This window comes from Amia ocellicauda, chromosome 8 (assembly GCF_036373705.1).
Source record: "Amia ocellicauda isolate fAmiCal2 chromosome 8, fAmiCal2.hap1, whole genome shotgun sequence".
Taxonomy (NCBI): Eukaryota; Metazoa; Chordata; class Actinopteri; order Amiiformes; family Amiidae; genus Amia; species Amia ocellicauda.
Window position 1 is genome coordinate 1672615 of NC_089857.1, and position 21079 is coordinate 1693693.

The 21079-nt window shown below is 39.3% G+C and overlaps 1 protein-coding gene across 2 annotated transcripts in view; it reads right to left on the reverse strand.

Moving 5' to 3' along the window:
* The window catches only part of LOC136755306 (dedicator of cytokinesis protein 2), a 435882-nt gene that overhangs the window by 387042 nt on the left and 27761 nt on the right, over positions 1–21079 (reverse strand). For both annotated transcript variants that reach the window (XM_066711776.1, XM_066711775.1), the window contains exons 5-8: positions 20842–20938; positions 10300–10448; positions 9994–10117; positions 9650–9801 (exon numbers count right to left, since the gene is read on the reverse strand). In XM_066711776.1, the coding sequence (XP_066567873.1) occupies positions 9650–9801; positions 9994–10117; positions 10300–10448; positions 20842–20938 (522 nt within the window). The remainder of the gene's footprint in view (positions 1–9649; positions 9802–9993; positions 10118–10299; positions 10449–20841; positions 20939–21079) is intronic.

Sequence of the window (21079 nt, forward strand, 5' to 3'; positions counted from 1 at the left end):
CCTCTGTACAGCCCTTACTTCTGGTATATTTATTGTTTTCAGTAGAGCTTGGGCTCTCTGGTGAGGCCCTTGCTCCTATTCTCATTGTAGCCCTTTGAAAAAATAAGGTTTGAAAATGTCCAAAATTTTTACTTTTGATCTCTCTTAAGGTGAAATGCAACATTTTAGCACTTTTAGCTCTATAACGCCTCAGAGAGGAGATGGACCCATGATCTATATAGAACACAGATAGGAAACCATATATGGGCTGTCAAAATATGGGATAGATAAGTAGCCCAAGGGCTGGAGGGGGCAGGGAGCTGTGTGGTGGATTCAATCTTGATCTGGTTACAAACCCAGGTCTCTGGATCAATGCCTTGATCAGTCACCTGTTTGATCAATTCTTTTCTATTCTATGTAGGGCACTGCAGTGTTGAAAAACACATTTTCTGCATTGATGTACACAGCTGTACAGACAGAGCCCTTTCATAGTGCTTCACATTGCATAAGATGTTGTATTTTAGTTGTATGCTATTTTTATAACTGGTTATTTATGTTTCAGTCTGCTTAGATATGTGAAAACTGATTTTTACACCAGTTTACACAGTTTATTGAGTTTATTTTATTATTTGTTCTTTCAGATTGATGTACATGCCCTCATTTCAATGTAAATGCAGTTTTTTGGTCTTAAAAATGTTATGTGATGTTCATATGTAAAACTATTACGTTTTTTCCTACTCTTTGTTTTTCATTTTCATCACTCAGCTGTTTTATAAAGGAGCCACACATTGTGCGGGTGTGGCGGTGGTATGTAGTACGATATTTAGGCAGTTCTAGTGTTAAAACATTATTTCCAGCATCAAGTTAGCAAAGCTTTCTGTGTATCCTGACACTGATATGTAGCCTAAAGTTATGTCGATTACATGAGCACTACTGTGGATATTGGCACTTCGATATTAATTATTAGCGTTGTAGCGTTATGTTGGGTGTATTTTGAGAAGAGCATGTTGGGCTCTGAGCTGAAGCACTGATCTAAAGAAGACCTCTCCCCCCCAAAGTTATCAGATTTCCTTAGCTCATCAGCTTGTGACAGTTTTGGGGAGGATGGCACCGAGAAGAGGCCAAATAGTTTGGAATTCTGCTATGAGATGTCTGGAGAAAGGGGCCTGTAGGTGATAAAAACTCTTTGAAGTGGACGAGAGCCGAAATCCCGACATAGAGCTACGAACCCGGGCCAACCGGCATTTCCAAAAGATGGCATGGATTGACATCAGTCATAAATCAAGCCCCCCTCCAATAGGACACTGGGGGCTGAAACCGAAATCCAATCTCAAGAACTCAGGAACCAATCACCTATTGATCTGACAGACTATAAGGAACAGCGGACGGTCTTTCTCTCGCTCTCTCTCACCTGAACCAGTAACTCGCTGCCACAGCTCAACCTGTAGCTCTGTTGCCAGAACCGGAACCAGAAACCAACCAAGTCTTTGCCGGCAACAGAAGAGTTAAACTGGGAGAAGGAGATTGAGCCGTACGAAGAATTCTTTTAAAGGACTTTATTAAATAAAGAACTTTACAGACTGCGCTGCCCGCCTGTGCCCACCTGATCAGTGTAGTTTTACAGCTGGACAATTGACTAAGTCGACTGTATACGAAAGTGTGAGTCATTTAAATAGCTATTTGAGTCTTAAGAAACTTGACCCTTGGAACAAACAGGGCCCTGCTTTCCTCAAAGACTTTGTCTTCAAGTAACTACGGTGGAACCCTGCTTACAAAGAAGATTTTGTGCACAACCTTGGAGCCTTCAAACAAGTGGAAAATCTGTTTGGAAACGACACTACTTTCGCGAATCCCCAACTTCCAGGTGCATCGACTGAGTGGAAGTTCTTGGACAAAGCCGAACCGGACTGCCTTTGTTCCAAACCACACGGACCTCGTGCCGTGTGCTGTTATCTGAGCCCGAAGCCAGAGAGGCCTCTCTGCGACGAAGTTCAGATAAGTTTAACAGTTTGGAGTTCATGATTCATGACATTTGAGAAATCAATTAGAAATGTTAATCTGTGATTCATAACTCTAGAATGTGTAATATCATTTAGTTTTCCTAAATATAAATGTGTGTTTCATTAAACTGTTTTGTTGATAATTTTAGAAATAAAATCTGTCAACGCCGAGAAATATCTTCTAATTCTAGTGTAACTGTTTAGTCTGAAATTGGCACAAGTTAATAGACATTAGATTATTGGTGGCCCTGCCTATCCTTAATCATTGAATAATAATCAGTTAAGGGAAATTGTGGTAACAAGTAATGATAGGATCTTTCTCGGCACCTAAACGTAAATGAGACTGATATATATATAACGAGAAGTTACCTGACATAAATACTAACCTGCGTAGTTATTTAATGTCTGACTAATAATACTAACGAGAGACTCACCTTCGTCTTACTAACCGGGATTGTAGTCAATGTGTTTATAACCTTTTTTGTTTAACGATTTGTGTTATCATATGCGATCCCATGGTCTTTGATTTGGTCACGGAAGTGATTTGTCTTTGATTTGTTGATCTAGAGTTGAATTTTAATTAGTTTTTCCCTTTTGTATAATTAGTGTAGTGCTACATTTAATCTTTGTTTTGAATAAATTTGACAATTTATATCTTTGGAATTGGTGTCTGCGTCCAATTATTACAGAAATTGAGTTCTACAAGATTCCAGGATTCGTGATAAGGTGATACTATAAATTCACTTCTTTAATTGAAATTTATAAGTGTACCTTACGCTACAGCGTAAACATTATCAGTAGGCTGGCCAAGTTTGCTCATACTCTATTCCCGGAGTTAACTCTCACTAACAACATTTACATCAATATGAATTAAGTGGTTACAATGGTATGTAAAGTTAAAACAACTAATGTTAGTTACACACTTGTACTGTACTGGTAGTAGACTACATTATTTCCAGCATCAAGCTGGAAAAGTTATATCCCGACTGTGATATGTAACATTATGTCGATTATACTAATTTATTCAAAGCTGTTGAATTGTAATCAAGTTCAGAGATACGCCAGATGAAACAGCAACAGACGTAGCTAGGATAGCTAGTGTAAAGGCTGAAAGGAGAGCATCTTGCTGCCTGCCCAAGAGTCTCCATCAACGGGCCGAGCCCAGATAACTTCGACTACCAAAGTGCATTGGAAGTCTTCTTTTCAAAGCCCAGGAAAATGAAGTCCAAATGTGGGATGCAAACTTTGCCACTGATGTGTGTGCCCTGCACCCTGTATATTTTAGTTTTCTTCTTCTCGTGAATTGACTGCAGTGGAATAAAAACACTTTAAATAAACCAGAACATGTGTGACATCTTTTACTTAATTTCTTTGATGGCTCAAGTGTAGGTTCAAGTTGATATAACTGCATGGGTTATTTACAAAAGGACAAAATTCTTCACAGATCTAGCCTCTTTTTCTATCACAGTGCACCAGATTGAAGTATTTAACTGTTCAAATTTACAAAATTAAGTACATACATAAAATAAATACATACAAGTAACTTGCAGTTCCAAAATGTCAACGAGTAGTGGGAAACTCCGCCAGTAATCTCTGCTGTAATATTTTGGAAATGCATTAAGATCAAATTAAAATGGCAGTAACAGTAACCACAACTGAGGCAGACAGTGAAAAGACAACACTGCAGCTGGAGTTCATGGCCAAAAAATCGAATTCTGCAGAAGTTTATGATTTTTTTTTTTTTTTTTTAATAACAAAGACGCTATACATATATATATATATATATATATATATATATACATATATATATATATATATTAAATAACTGGTAAAATCAAATGAAATTGAGGGCGTTATTGTATCTTCTTTATGTTGATTCAGGCTTACCTGGCTCATTAAATTAAGTGAGTAGTAGATGGATTAAGAATAGGTTAATGCATAGAGAGATTCTGGTATTACTAATATAAATGGACAAATACAAGTCCATCATATCATAAAAAGTAATCTTTATTATGCGTTAGAGTCAAAAATATAAATGGTAATATAAATATTTAGGTGTGACCCAAATGTATAGAGAAGGCACCAGCCAAAAGGTTTGGGAACCATTGTTATGGTGCATGTTCATGGTTGTAGCTCTCCTTTGGTACTATCATTAAAATCAGGAATTAAAGTCATACCTTTATAGAAGTGTCACAAATCAAAGAACTGAAATCAGTCAATTTTAAGATCAGAAAACGTATATTTTGGATGGCCACTAGAGGGTCTCCCTGATCTCAGAAACTAAAAACACCTGAAATCTTATATTATATGGTTAATCATAGTCCCTCAAAACTATCCAAACAGAATATATTGGGGGATTTGGCTGACCCCCATGTTCAAACCTGGTTTTACATGACACTTAAATTATTGGGTTAACTAAATCCGGCTAACGTCTGATTAGCCTGAATTAGTTCAACCAGCTAATGTAAGCGATTGTATTTAAATGTGTTGTTTCTAAATCAGTACTAATATTTTAATAAGGAGTGCTGCCCTTAATGTTTGGTTTCCCTCTCTTCGTGTCTCTCTCTATGTGAATTTGTCTTTTTCTCTCTCTGTAGAGGAAGTGAACTGAAATGAATCGTGAGATTCAGAGGAGCTGAAAGTCTCCTTATTGTATGACTGTTGTCCCAGTCCAACTGTAGGTGCATTATTGCAACCTCTGTAGATCCATGTCCATACTCAGCAAGGCTCCCAGGCCTCATCTGCAGACTGCTGGGTCGAGGCTACCCCCTGCTGGAAGCATCAGAAACTGCATCTCCAGCAATTCCTACAGTCAGGAAGGCTGTTTGTCTTTGTTCATAATCATGGTTTTTCAGAATAATTTGTCAAAGTTAATACATATGTGTACACACACACACACACACATCAGGGCAGGAGTTATGTTTTGAATTAAAGTTGAGCATAAGACCATCTTGTACTGTCCCTTGACCTCTCCACATGCCTCTCTCCTACAGACATGCTCAAATTTGTTGTTACCCTTACAGCACATTGAAATAGTGCTTCATTCCTCCTGAAAATTGATTAAATTAAAAACTATTGCATCATGTATACTTGCATGCCATTGGTATGTCATAGAATAAAGCAAAGAAGCTGTGAAAAGAGATCAATTATTGCTCATTCTACAAAGATATTCTAAAATGGCCTGGACACATTTGTTGCTACCCCTGAGAAAAGATAATAAATAATTGGATTATACTGATATTCCAAACTAATTCGTTTCTTTAATTAGTATCACATGTCTCCAATCTTGTAATCAGTCATTCAGCCTATTTAAATGGAGGAAAGTAGTCACTGTGCCGTTTGGTATCATTGTGTGCACCACACTGAACATGGACCAGAGAAAGCAAAGGAGAGAGTTGTCTGAGGAGATCAGAAAGAAAATAGACAAGCATTGTAAAGGTAAAGGCTACATGACCATCTCCAAGCAGCTTGATGTTCCTGTGACAACAGTTGCAAATATTATTAAGAAGTTCAAAGTTCATGGAACTGTAGCCAACCTCCCTGGGCGTGGCCGCAAGAGGAAAATCAACCCCAGATTGAACAGAAGGATAGTGCGAATGGTAGAAAAAGAACCTAGGATAACTGCCAAAGAGATACAGTGAGGGAAAAAAGTATTTGATCCCCTGCTGATTTTGTACGTTTGCCCACTGACAAAGAAAAGATCAGTCTATAATTTTAATGGTAGGTGTATTTTAACAGTGAGAGACAGAATAACAACAACAAAATCCAGAAAAACGCATTTCAAAAAAAGTTATAAATTGATTTGAATGTTAATGAGGGAAATAAGTATTTGATCCCCTATCAATCAGCAAGATTTCTGGCTCCCAGGTGTCTTTTATACAGGTAACGAGCTGAGATTAGGAGCACTCTCTTAATCACTCTCTTAAAGTGCTCCTAATCTCAGCTCATTACCTGTTGTGAAGCCCGGACTCCCCCGATAAGGTTACCTCTACTTTTGTCCGAAGGGAGGCAGAAAAACCAGGCTGTACTCCACGGGTTCAGGGATTAGTTTATTTACATGTTTTCTTCTTCACAGTACTATTTTCTTCTCAGGTCTCCTACTGTGACCTGACCGAACCCAACCTTTACTGCGTCCACTCTTCAGGGCGGGTCCCGACAATCCCAGCTCCTAATATCTTACACTTCACAATTTATAGATCTAATAACCAAACTAAATGTGGCGCGTGGGCCAACCAAAGTTTTATACTAAATAACTCCAACACAAAAAACCGGCTGGTCCACTGACTACACAGTTAAAACAAACCAAACCATCAGCTCAAAAACAACTCCCTTGCTACCGGCCCAACACTCTCCCTTTGTCCTCTGCCCCCACCCCTATTTATATATGTCAGGTTGCTGGGGTTGATTGACCTTAATTGCTCAATCACCCCAACCACCTGCAGTCCATAAGCAGACAGGGAATGACAATTTTTTTTTTTTTTTTTTTTAACCTCCGCTTCTGTCACACATCCTCCTTCCCAGCTCCAAACCACCGGTTTGAGCGACCTACAAACCCCTGCAATGCACCCGCGACAAATCATCCGCATTAGCATTACACCTCCGGGGACGGTCAGTTCCCCCTGCTGGAGCCCGAGTCCAAGATCTTTTAAATATTTTATGGATGATTGTTTTTAAAATGATTTTAAAAAGGAATCTTAATTGTTTTTAAAGATTTAGTTGCTTTTAAACCACTAATTGTTTAGGGTTTTTTTGGTTTAGTTTTGTTATATTCTTTTGTCAAATACATTGACCGTTTTGGATTTAATTTTAAATGCATTGGACCTTTTTTGTTTGTTTTTTATTTTTACCTTTTTAATTGTTTCTTTATTTTGTCCAATGCATTTTCAGTTATTTTCAATGTATTTGACTTTTATGTTGGTGAGCAGTTTTTGCTTTAATCACGTTTGTTTTGTTGTTTTGGGCACGTTTATTTTGAAGTTAATTGTTTTGTTCTTTGTTAAAATCACAGATTTTAAAAATTTTAAGTGATTTTAAGAATTGATTTTTAAAGATTTTAATCATAAGTATTAAAAAATTGAATTGTTTTTATTTAATGAAAATGTAAAATACTATACCAAATAAAACAATAAAACAGCATTACACCTACCGCTACGGTGTTCAATTGTGAACTTGAAGGGCTGCAATGCCAGAAACCACCTAGTGACCCTAGCATTGCGGTCCTTGTGATCCTTCATCCATACAAGCGGAGAGTGATCAGTAACCAGGGAAAATTCCCGCCCCAGCAAGTAGTATTTCAGGGAGTTCAGCGCCCATTTTATACTGGGTGCTCCGTTCCATCTACGATTTGAGACAGAACAGCCCCCAGTCCTATGTCAGATGCATCCGTTTGCACTATGAACCGTTTAGTGAAATCTGGTACCGTCAACACCGGTTCACTACACAAAATTTTAATGATCATACGGAAGGCTGCTTCCGTTTCCACTGTCCACTGCACCTTAACTGGGGCCATCTTCTTAACCCCCTCCCTGTCACACTCCTCCTTCCCCAGTGTTCCACATCCCAGGTATTTTTTTATTTTTATTTTTATTTTTTTTAACCTCCGGTTCTGTCACACTGTATAAAAGACACCTGTCCACAGAAGCAATCAATCAATCAGATTCCAAACTCTCCACCATGGCCAAGACCAAAGAGCTGTCCAAGGATGTCAGGGACAAGATTGTAGACCTACACAAGGCTGGAATGGGCTACAAGACCATCGCCAAGCAGCTTGGTGAGAAGGTGACAACAGTTGGTGCAATTATTCGCAAATGGAAGAAACACAAAAAGGACTGAAATCCTGCAGCGCCCGCAAGGTCCCCCTGCTCAAGAAAGCACATGTACAGGCCCGTCTGAAGTTTGCCAATGAACATCTGAATGATTCAGAGGAGAACTGGGTGAAAGTTTTGTGGTCAGATGAGACCAAAATCAAGCTCTTTAGCAGCAACTCAACTCACCGTGTTTGGAGGAGGAGGAATGCTGCCTATGACCCCAAGAACACCATCCCCACCGTCAAACATGGAGGTGGAAACATTATGCTCTGGGGGTGTTTTTCTGCCAAGGGGACAGGACAACTGCACCGCATCAAAGGGACGATGGACGGGGCCATGTACCGTCAAATCTTGGGTGAGAACCTCCTTCCCTCAGCCAGGGCAGTGAAAATGGGTCGTGGATGGGTATTCCAGCATGACAATGACCCAAAACACACAGCCAAGGCAACAAAGGAGTGGCTCAAGAAGAAGCACATTAAGGTCCTGGAGTGGCCTAGCCAGTCTCCAGACCTTAATCCCATAGAAAATCTGTGGGGGGAGCTGAAGGTTCGAGTTGCCAAACGTCAGCCTCAACCTTAATGACTTGGAGAGGATCTGCAAAGAGGAGTGGGACAAAATCCCTCCTGAGATGTGTGCAAACCTGGTGGCCAACTACAAGAAACATCTGACCTCTGTGATTGCCAACAAGGGTTTTGCCACCAAGTACTAAGTCGAAGGGGTCAAATACTTATTTCACTCATTAACATGCAAATCAATTTATAACTTTTTTGAAATGCGTTTTTCTGAATTTTTATGTTGTTATTCTGTCTCTCACTGTTAAAATACACCTACCATTAAAATTATAGACTGATCACTTCTTTGTCAGTGGGCAAACGTACAAAATCAGCAGGGGATCAAATACTTTTTTCCCTCACTGTACAAGCTAAACTCCAAGGTGAAGGTACGTCCGTTTTTGATCATACCATTCATCGCTTTTTGAGCAAAAGTGGCTTTCATGTAAGAAGACCACTTTTGAAAGAAAGTTGAAAGCCAGACTGGAATTTGCTAAAAAGCATATTGACAAGCCACAATCCTTCTGGGAGAATGTCCTTTGGAAAAGATCAGGCAAAACTGGAGCTTTTTGGCAAGTCACATCAGCTCTATGTTCGCAGACAAAAAGATGAAGCTTTCAAAGAAAAGAACACCATAGCTACAGTGAAACATGGAGGAGGCTCGTTTATGTTTTGAGGCTGCTTTGCCTAGCACAGGGTGCCTTGAATCTGTGCAGGGCACAATGAAATCTGAAGACTATCTCGGTCGCAGGTCATGGGTCCTCCAACAGGATAATGACCCAAAACACACAGTTAAAAGCACCCAAGAATGAATAAGAACAAAACATTGGACTGTACTGAAGTGGCATTCCTTGAGTCCTGATCTGAATCCTACCGAACATCTGTGGAAAGAGCTGAAACTTGCAGGTGGAGAAGGCACCCATCAAACCTGAGACGGCTGGAGCAGTTTGCTCAGGAAGAGTGGGCCAAACTATCTAACAGGTGCAGCAGTCTCATTGAGAGCTACAGAAAACATTTAATTGCAGTGATTGTGCAACAAAATATTAGGTTGAGGGTCCCATCATTTTTATCCATGCCATTTTCATTTGTTTTATTATTTACAATATTATGTTGAAAAACAAAATCAAAAGCAGAGTCTGATTTCTATTAAATATGGAATAAACAATGGTGGATGCCAATTACTTTTGTCAGTTTCAAGTTATTTCAGAGGAAATTGTGCATTCTTCGTTTTTTGTGGAGGGGTACCAACAAATTTGAGCACGTCTGTATTTCTTCCATATTTCCATGTTCTCCTTTGCCCCAGTACCCTTACCTGATACTCCTCTGCTCATTCGGATCATAGAGGGACATGAAGAGCTCAGCTTCCTCACCCACACGACACACAAAATTCCTCACTGACAGGAACAGGCTGAGTGTAGGGGAGAAGATCCGTGGACCTGCTGGCATGCCACCCTCACCACCCTTCTGAGGACAGAGACAGGGAAGGGGGGGTAGAATGTCACAGACCAATAGACAGGCAGACAGTGAGACAATGAGGCAGAAAGACAGACACAGACAATTAAGCGGTGAGCTGTAGTAGTCAAAGTAGTGTGTGCAGTGTGATAAGTCAGTCAGTTAAGCCGAGTCTGTGTGTAGTATAGTAGTAGTATGACTAACAATGCTGTGTTCAGTGCGTAGACTGGTGTCTCTGTGTGCTCTGTACAGTTTGACCACGCTGGTGCTGTCAGGGTTCAGGACACTGCCCTCTGGTCCGCGTACCACAAGGTCCAACTTAAGCAATCTGCAGAGAGAGGGAATGAGTTCAGAAAGAGGGCACAGGATTAGAGATAGGGAATGGGGTCACACAGGGAGCATAAGGTTAGAGGAACTTGCCTTTTGATTATGTGTATTAGAGAATGGGTCAGTGAATAAGTGTGTTAAGTGTTTGAGTGTGTTAGTGTTTATCACTGTATCAGTGCTTACCGGTTGCCCTGGTCAATAAGTGCAGTGGCCTGTTGCTGCAGCTCCAGCAGGGTGTCTCTGGGCAGAGTCCCTGACTGCAGCTGGCAGCGCCGCTCCATCAATTCACACATCATTGCAGCCACATTCTGGAACAGCGCAGCATGGCCCTCCTGACAAGAGGAGACACAGTTTTGAGAATACATGCTAAGCTCACACATTCCAGTCCCCCAGCTTTAAGGCAACACAACTCTGCTACTAAAGAAGCACAGTGTCTGCAGTTACCTTAATGTCTTAATGACCCTGTTCAATTATAGTTTGTGGACAATCTTGACTATGAAGAACTTTTATTGGTGCTTTGGACCTTTCAGAACACAAATAGTCAAAAGGCAAGAACCTTAAACAACTGAACTGCAATAAAGAAACTGAAATGAAAACAGAACTGAAATCTTGGTTTGGCCTTAATTAAGGCTGGAAGTGTCCTTGATGTTTCTCACTGAATAACTGAACCACCAATGAGAATTCTCATGCCTAGTCAATCAAGCCCTGTAGCTAATTAAGGACAACGTAGCCTGTCCAGGACCAGTGCTCTGTGCGTGAAATATAACCCCTTAAGTGTGATGGCAGAGAGTAGGCTAATTAAAAAAAAAAAAAAAATGTAAATGTTTAATTAATGCATTGATTCTTCCACTGCCAAAGCAGACAGCCAAGCACCCTTTTCTGAATGTACTGCCCAATTCTTTACCTCCTGTATGATGTACCACGAGGACTATGGGATAGTATTGTATTTTTTTTTTTTAAACAGAAATCGAAAACGAAAAAAAAATAAGTGGGTTTTTTATATGTATTCATTTGTGTTAATATAATGCAGTGTAATCAAAATGTAAACTTATATTGACAAGACAACCTTTCTATCCAGAAAAATAAAGTAGTGATTTTTCCTTCATAATAATAGGTATGTACAGTTGTAATTTTGAAATTGTATTATGCTTGATTTTAAATTTTATACTGTGTTATTATATTTCTTGTATCTTGTAAGTTGCCTGGATAAAAGCGTCTGCCAAGAAATAAAGAATAATTATAATAATACGTACTCAAAAGAAAACTCTTTTGAGATGCCCGGTTTAAAAGGTGAAAGCTTAAAACAGTAACATGCACAGTTCCTAAAATTATAATTTTCTGTGCCATTACGTGTTGCTATATGTGGAAATATTGTGGCTTTCGGGTCATAGAATGCCCTGCTTGACAAAGGGGAGAGAGGGGACCATGGGGATAAGGGTATATATAGGGGTGCAGAGATTTGCTGTACCCATCTGCTTCATGCAACTGAAGCTATTGCTTTAGTTCATTCTCCAGATTATGTTTTTAAAGCAAATCAGTGAATCCAGAAGCAAAGAGTGGGAAAACGCTAAAATGCATAAACACATTTTTTTTAACATATAAACAAATACATTTTTACCTAGGTCATTTTTCATTGTATGCTTTTGTTGTTTGGTTACTTACAAAAGTGAATATTTTAATTTCAGTGGCAATAGTAATGTTGGGTTGCATATGCAACCTTGACTATCTGAAATTAATTTGCCCCCATGCTGCAATTTGTCCCAGCAGCAATTCATATTGATAGATTGATGGGGATAGATAAATAAATAAATAAATAAATAAATATACACAGACTGGTGACAAATTAACGGAGAAACCTGAATAAATTGGCGGAGGAACATAAAGAATGCAGATGCATCCAAACAGGTGTACTGAATGATACAATTAAGCAATTAACAAAGCAAGAAGCAAAAACAGCAACATACAAAAGGGGAGAACTGCTAATTTGTGATCAACATAAAAGTGTTTCAGTAAGGTGTTGGGCCACCACAAGCCGCCAGAATAGCTTCAATGTGCCTTGGCATAGATTCTATGAGTCTCTGGAACTCTACTGAAGGGATGGAACACCATTCTTCCAAAAGATATTCCCTCATTTGGTGTTTTGATGATGGTGGTGGAGAGCGCTGTCTAACACTCAAAATGTTACACTACTGGGTGGTTAAACACCCACCTGTCCCTTTAACTAGAGACAGTAGCCTGGCCAGGTAAAAACTTCACTTCCCACAGTCCTCTGGTTCTATCTCTCCCCCCATTGGCTCATTCAAATCATCCATTGTCCAATCGCAACCTATGCAGCACCTGTTTAGTATACACAGGGCAGTCATAACTGGGGTGACTCCATTGTTTTTTGCAATCCTTTCTATATCTTCCTATTTCTATCATTTATTTGATCAAAACCATATAACAGTGCATTCAGATATCATATACTTCTTTGTTTTGTGATTCTATTAGCACTTGTTTATGTAGGAGTTTGTTTTGTCTAGTGGAATCCTGTTTAGTGTTGTTTTACAGTTTGTGTGTTGGCTTGTTTTGGACTTTCCTCACAACTGCTGCATTCATCTTCACTCATCATTCCTGGATTATTCCCCAAGACCATTGCAATGTTGTCAATTTTTGCAATCAATCTCCTCAACCTTCATTGCTATTTTCACTGGAGCTCACTCCATTCTGTTGGCATTGGTTTGTTTTTCCATGATCATTTTCATCAAGACTTGGACATTGCTCATTTATTTAGTTACTTTGCAGCACAGTTCATTTCACCTTTACTTTGTTGCTTTTCTTCAGCCTGTCCCCAGTTGCATTCCTGGACTGTATCCATTTCAATCCCATTTATCTCCATTCTAATCCATCAATCTAATTGTTTTCTACATTGTGTGTTTGTTGGGTTGTCTGTCTTTAGAGGGTCTGAATGCTAGTGAGTGTTTTGGGATCCTGCTTCTGCTCAACACTTTCTTTTTCTCTTTCTTTTTCTCCTGTTATATTCCCAGTACTTTTCTACCTTTAACCAAGTTCTTTGCCATATATCAATTAATATCCATTCTCTAACCTTATTCTATAGTTGTATTCTATAGACTTTCTTTTGTCCTATATTCTATACTTCACTCATTTCATGATTTCTTTCCCATTTCCTTTTCTGTCATACCCACAATAAACTGTATTGGTTAAGAATTGACACTTATGACGTCCCTGAGTTCCCTGTTTGTCACCCTTGCTGACATAGTTTAACTGTTTATAAAGCTGGCTTGTAATCACTCAGTTTGGAGGACAGTGTGGCTGCTTAACAGTTGTGCAGGGTGATCGTTACAATGCTGGTCCAAAATCTCCCATAGGTGTTCAACTGGGTTGAGATCTGGTGACTGCGAAGGTCATAGCATATGATTCACACTATGTGCATGCATGAGATCCTGATAATAGATTTCAACAAGATGGGCATATACACCAATCAGCCAGAACATTATGACCATTGGCAGGTGAAGTGAATAACACTGATAATCTTGTTATCATAGCACCTGTCAGTGGGTGGGATATATTAGGCAGCAAGTGAACATTTTGTCCTCAAAGTTGATTTGTTAGAAGCAGGAAAATGGGCAAGCGTAAGGATCTGAGCGACTTTGACAAGGGCCAAATTGTGATGGCTAGATGACTGGGTCAGAGCATCTCCAAAACTGCAGTTCTTGTGGGGTGTTCCCGGTCTGCAGTGGTCAGTACCTATGATAAGTGGTCTAAGGAAGGAAAAGCGGTGAACCGGCGACAGGGTCATGGGCGGCTAAGGCTCATTAATGCACGTGGGGAGCGAAGGCTGGCCTGTGTGGTCCGATCCAACAGACGAGCTACTGTAGCTCAAATTGCTGAAAAAGTTAATGCTGGTTCTGATAGAAAGGTGTCAGAACACACAGTGCATTGTAGTTTATTGCGTATGGGGCTGCATAGCCGCAGACCAGTCAGGGTGCCCATGCTGACCCCTGTCCACTGCCAAAAGTGCCTACAATGGGCACGTGAGCATCAGAACTGGACCACGGAGCAATGGAAGAAGGTGGCCTGGCCTGATGAATCACGAGTTCAAGGTGTTGACTTGGCCTCCAAATTCCCCAGATCTCAATCCAATTAAGCATCTGTGGGATGTGCTGGACAAACAAGTCTGATCCATGGAGGCCCCACTTCGCAATTTACAGGACTTAAAGGATCTGCTGCTAACGTCTTGGTGCCAGATACCACAGCACACCTTCAGAGGTCTAGTGGAGTCTATGCCACGACTGGTCAGGGCTGTTTTGGCGGCAAAAGGGGGACCTACACAATATTAGGCAGGTGGTCATAATGTTATGGCTGATCGGTGTAGTCATGCTTTCACAAACTGGATTGTGTTTGTTTAAATAGACAATATTTACATCAAGTTGTCTAACCTGATTTGCTGATCTGCTGGTTTAATAAATTTACTTAATAAAAGCAACACTTATACATATTGTTTATATTATTTATTTGACATAAATATTGGCAATGATAAATATGCATTGTTAATTGTGACATATTTGAAAGATTGCAGTACGTATTTGGCTGTCTCAATCTATGTGAAGTGATTAATTAAATGGCTTAAAAATAAAGTTTTATATCTCGAAGCTGAAAAGGCATTGATTGTGTCTTAGTTTAATACCAATACAAAGTTATGACAATTTTATAACATATCCAAATATATATATCATTTTTTTATTCCTGAAAGTCTATATAAATCACTTTTAGACAGTTTTTAAGACTTAATAGAAACTCAGTTTGTGTTATATATGTTGCTCTGTTAAATAGTGCTCTTGTATTTCTGGGTAATATATACATATACACGTATAGGCATCACTTTGATCGAGTAAATGTAACTATTAAACCAGCAAATCAGGTTGGACAACTCAATGTAAATATTGTATATTTAAATAAATACAATCCATTTTGTGAAAGCATGACTACACTCACATATTTTGTTGAAATAGATCACCAGTGTTTCATGCATGCGCCTAGTGCAGCAGCAAGCAGCACATTCAAGATCCGTGTCTCTCTCTTTCAGTTCACCAAAGAACTAGAAACCTCAGTTCTTTCAGTTCACTGATTCAGAACACATAGTTCTGCTATTCGACTTGTTCATTTGTGGTGTGCACTTGCACCTTTGATGGGCTGACACATACACTCATTTGAGTCAGTTCTTGAAGAGTAGGTGTACCGGGAGTGTAAATGTTAGATGAAAGCGAAAAAGCAGCGTAGGACATGCAATCATAATCGGGTAGCTCCATCAAACACCAGTTTTAAAACCTTTACTTAGTAAATACAAGTCACAGTTACCTGCTGTTGCTGCATTTACGGCTCTAACATGAATTCAGCTAAACAAAAGTACTGAACGAATCAAAGAGTCAAAAGAACCGGATATCCATACTGAACTGAATCTGAAAATAACCATAATTCCCATAATTAGTCACCAGCTATAGCAATAAAATGCCTCCCAGGAGCCAGAGTTTCTGACATTGAGGCTAAATTAGATTAACTGCCCAGCAGTAAAGTTTCTACTCTGATTATTCACACTGGCATTAACGATATTAGACATAGACAATCAGAGATTTAAAAAATAAACTGTACATCGCTGTGCAAAAAATGTGAAAAAAAACTATGTCAGAATCAAACTGTCTCTCTACCAACATTACACAGAGGGGATGAGGCCTTTAGCAGGCTGTCCTCTCTAAATAGCTGCTGACAAGCTGGTGTGCATCAAATAATTTCACTTTTCTGAACAATTGGGATTGTTTTGGGGAAAGGCCTGGTTTATACAGAAGAGATGGGCTCCATCCCAACTGGAGAGGAGCTCTAATGTTATCTAATATTATAGCTAGTTGTTTAAAAATGTGACTCTTCAGAGCACCAGTCAGGCTGCAGCCTCGCAGTCCTACATAGATGTACTCATCTTGACTGAGACCTGGTTAAGACCAGATGACACTATTCTATTAGTAGAAGCCTCCCCTAATGACTTACTCACAGAAGGCACGTACAGGACATGGTGGGGGCCTAGCCACCATCTGGCGCACAGACCTGCACCTATCTACTAAGCCATTAGACAGCTTCACATATTTTGAAATTCACCTTTTCAGCTTATAGCTGTTTATATTCCACCTGTCCCCAATTCCATTTTTATAACCGAATTTAGTGATCTCTAATCTTCGCCATACACCATGATAAACTCATTATTTTGGTGGATTTTAACATACATATTGACATTAAAGAGGACCTCTTACTGTTAGTTTTCTCTCCATATTGGAGTCAGTAGGCTTCACTCAGCATGTGTCAGGACCCACACATCATCACAATCACACACTAGGTCTAGTTATTACCCGTGGGGTGAGATTCACAACCTAATAATATTACCCCAGAACCAGACGATTTCTGACCACTGCCTTATTACATTTGAGCTGCTTGGAGTAGCAACAGACACACAGGAGAGGAACGTAAAATCTTGTTGCCTAAATCCTACTGCTATTATCAAATGTACTACTCTGTCATGGCAGCTTTATCAAAACAGGATCTAAATAACTTCAACAATATGCGAAGCACTGCTTTAGATTCAGTAGCTCCATTAAGGACAAGATTCATGATCTCACACGCTCACTTAAAACAGAATGCTGTAGATATGAACATAATTGGAGAGCTACAAAATTATAGGTCTTCGACATGGCATGGAATGACAGTATAATAAGATACAAGCCCTGTCCTCTGCTAGGTCTGCCTATTAATAGATAAGAATAACCCTCATTTTATTTTTAACACAATAGCGACACTTACTAATCAGCAGGTAAAGCCTTCAGAGGTAATTCCTCCCAATATCACCTGCAATTACTTTATGGATCATTTCAATAGCAAAGTCGATGGCTTGATGGGTATGGCTTGGTTGGGCTACAGCCCCACCAAGAATCATGTTAGCCCCACCATGCAACAACCAAGAATAACACAGAGCAGAATAAGCACCAGCCAGTTCTATTTGCGTCACTGCGTCATTGCTGTGTGAAATTGGAGGGCGTTAGCATGCAGTGTAGTGATGCAGTGCATCACACATTACACTGATCTGAGCCACATGAGTTAACGTTAGCTAACAGTAGCTAGCTAGCTAAGCCATTTGGGAAATTGTAACATTATTATGGATCGATCCAACCACAACAATTGTGCTCCTTTGAAAACGTAAATGGTGAGTTTGAATATATTTAAAATAATAGGGTCGATTTGGAAACTGTGCTGACTGTCACGTTTTGTGTGGCCTCGGCAGCCACCTGTTGTGCTCCGTTATCTAGTGTAGCTCTCGCTCTCTCTCTCTCTCTCTGTCTCTCTCTCACTTTCTCTGTGTGTGTGAGGAGTGTGACACGTTGGGTTTGAACATGAACGAGTTGAATTAGCATGAATAGTATTGACTAAACTCAGTAGTAGTGACTGTCCACGTCTGTTGCTCTCGATGTAATTTTGCATGTGAAAAAAGGAAAAAAGGAGTCAGTGCAATCATCTAACCCATAGCAGCCTAATGCGTGGTATTTCTAGCTACTTGGAAGGGTGCTATTCCATTGTGTGTATTCACAATGAAATTCAGACGTTGATTTGAGCCCCACCACTGTATGGATTAGCCCACCGTAGTTTAGCCCAAAAACACACTCTGCTGCCGCCAATGACTATAGCCAATGCATGCAGTCCTTCACAGGCCCTGCCTACCTTACTCATTTAACACAGTAAATCACTAAGAATGAATTACTTAATTACTAAAATGAAAACTACAACCTGCACACTAGACCCTATACCCACTAAATTGCTAAAACAATCTCTTCCATTAATTATTCACCTAATACACAATATTATTAATGCCTCTATCTTCAGGATCTGTCCCGAATCCTTTAAAATAGCTGTAATTAAACAATTTCTTAAGAAATCCAGTGCCTACCCTAATTCACTTCCAACCTATTTCAAATGTTTTAGAAAAAAGTGTTGCAAACAAATTGCAAGCTTTTTTTAATGAATAATCATATTTATGAAAAAATTCAATCAGGCTCCACAGTACAGAAACATCCCTGTTAAAAGTATTAAATTACATGTTTCAGTCCTCCGACTTAGGGCATGCCACTTATTATTTTACTAGACTTAAGTGAGGCTTTTGACACAATTTACCACCAAATCTTGATACACCGCTTAGAAAACCCTGCTGGCCTATCTCACAATGTTCTATCCTGGTTTAAATCATATCTGTCAAACAGACTGCAATATGTACAGATTAAAGAAAACCACTCAAATGTAACTGAGGTTAAGTACGGAGTACCACAGGGCTCAGTCCTCAGACCTATACTTTTTTCATTGTACATGCTCCCTTTAGGTGATATCATTCAACGCCATAATATTAGCTTTCACAGTTACGCAAACAACACAATTATATTAGTCAGTAAATCCTAACAATACCATAGACATAGAAAAATTAATCTACTGTCTGTCCGAGAATAAAACGTGAATGACTAGTAATTTTCTTGAATCAAATCCACAAGTAGTCTTCTCTGTTTCAGGGTGAAAAGGTTCAGTTCCCTCAGTCTCTCCTAGTAGGACATTCCCGTCAAACCTGGAATAATCTGGATACTTCAATTTTTAGTCTGTTTCACATCCACCTTTATTGACCTCTTGCTGTTTTTATTGACATCTTGCTGTTGCAGTATTGAAAAACGCTCTTTGCATTAGTTTTAGCTCCAAGACCTGTTTCTTTCCATTTCCCTCTTTGCTTTCTTGATCCCTCTTTTAACATCTCTTTGCAGTTCAATATATACTTTGCATTTTGTTTTCATCTCTATCCCTTTTGTATGCGCTATACATTTTCTTTCTAATTTTATTTTTTTGCATACTTCTACTAAACCATTTTAGCCAATGTTTTTGGTCCTCAATTTGTTTTGGTACAGATTTCTCCTGAGCCTCAAGTAGTATATTCTTAAAATATAACCATCCATTTTCTCTGAATCTGTATCCAGCGTGCCCCAGTCTAACTCTTCTAAGTGCCACCTCATACCTTCAAGGTTTGCTTTTCTAAAATTGTAGATCATTGTTTTAGACTTGTCTTTTGAAAGTATGCCTGAAAGCTAACCATATTGTGCTCATAGTTCATCTTTGTCCCTCTGACTCTATCTTGGTCATTTGAAAATATCAAATCAATGCATGCTCTCTCTCTGGTTGGTTCCCTGACCATTTCTATTTCTGCTTCTGTAGTCCCAACTGGGTTTTCCCAATCTATGTTTGGGAAACGGAAATCCCCCATTATAACAGCCACATCCTTGCTACATGCAATCCTGTTTACATTGTACAATGCAACATCTGAGTTGGGTGGTCTGTTACACACTCCTACCACAAATCCTCCAGATCTTCAAAGATCACCCCATCACATATATATATAAGCAATAATATGATAATTGTGGTCAAACAAAATAGTTTTTTGTTTTTTTTAAGTGGCAAAATACTTTCTGCAAATTATATCAGAATTAGAGTGTTACTAATTACCTTCCAAACACATTTGATTCTGAAAATCCCATACGTACATTACTGTGCATTAGTCCATTAATAAAAACCAGCATAGGTGAGTGGGATGATTCAAGTTATGCAAAGGTTGGAGTGCATTACAATCAAACTGATCGCTGCAGATTGCTGACATTTTCCCTTATTTGAATGCGGGATTGTTTACTTGCACAAACAATCTCCAGTGTGCATTAATCTCCTTTGTTGGAAAGGACAAAAAAAAATTCCATCCATTCTGTTTTTCATGTAGCCATGGACACCACAACATTTGAGGCAGTCTACAGGAACAATGATTACTATCAAGGACTCAGGTTGAGTTGATAATAATGACTCATGTTGCTGCAGGTAAAGGCAAATACAATGTTTGTGTAGTTTTTCCATTTTTCAGGAAGTTACTACACATGCTGAAAGCCTAAAAGAGCATTATGTTAAATAATGCCATTATTTGGTATGTTTTCCTTTTAAAAGTTGCTTATATGATAGAATCAATCTGGAAGACTGCTAAACATTTCACTTACACTATAGCAGCATGTAAAGACACATCAATTCATAATTTTAGGAATTGTGCATGTTATGCTTTAAGAAAAAAATATGTTTTAACTGGTGGCCACTAATGGAAATGGGACATAATAAATAATATTTTATATATACAGTATACACACTATACTATACTGCAGCTGTTCAGGGCCAGGGTGATTGCGAGTTTTTTATGTGAAGTTCTTTACAGTCTGACTGCTCTTTCACATCCTTGCTCACTCCTCCCTCTCTACATTCTAGGGCACTTCCTATCTTGTGTAACAGTTCCTCTGGGCAACAATAATGAAACCAAATGTGACCAGAAACAAAAAATATAAACACTTGTGCAGATAGACAGACAGACACAATGGGATTCATAGACAGACAGAAGGCTAATGTATGCCTCATTTTGCTTCATTCTGTTACTCTATCCTCTACAGTACATGCTTTGACAAAATGTGTAAAACCTTGTCCGTGTTACACCAATAAAGCTATTCTGCCTTCTTGATAGGCCAACAGGTGGTGAGACAGACAGGCAGACTGATAGCCAAACTGTCTGAAGGATTGAGTCAGACAGAGAGATACAAAGAAAGCTGGATAGAGAGAGAGACAGACAGACAGACTAACCAGGTAGCTCTGCTTCCAGTTTGCCGCCCACTCTCTCAGGGTGGTGGTGATCTCCTGTACCAGTGGCTGCTCACTAGGAACAATGGTCTCTTTCTTACTGCAGTTTGATGGAGCAAAGCAGGGAGGGAGAGTGGGGAGGAAGAAAATGGGGAGAAAAGGTAGAGGAAGGGAGGGAGATGAACAATGGTTTTGCAATAGAGGACATCATTATTCTAACTCTGCAGTCAAGTTTACCCCA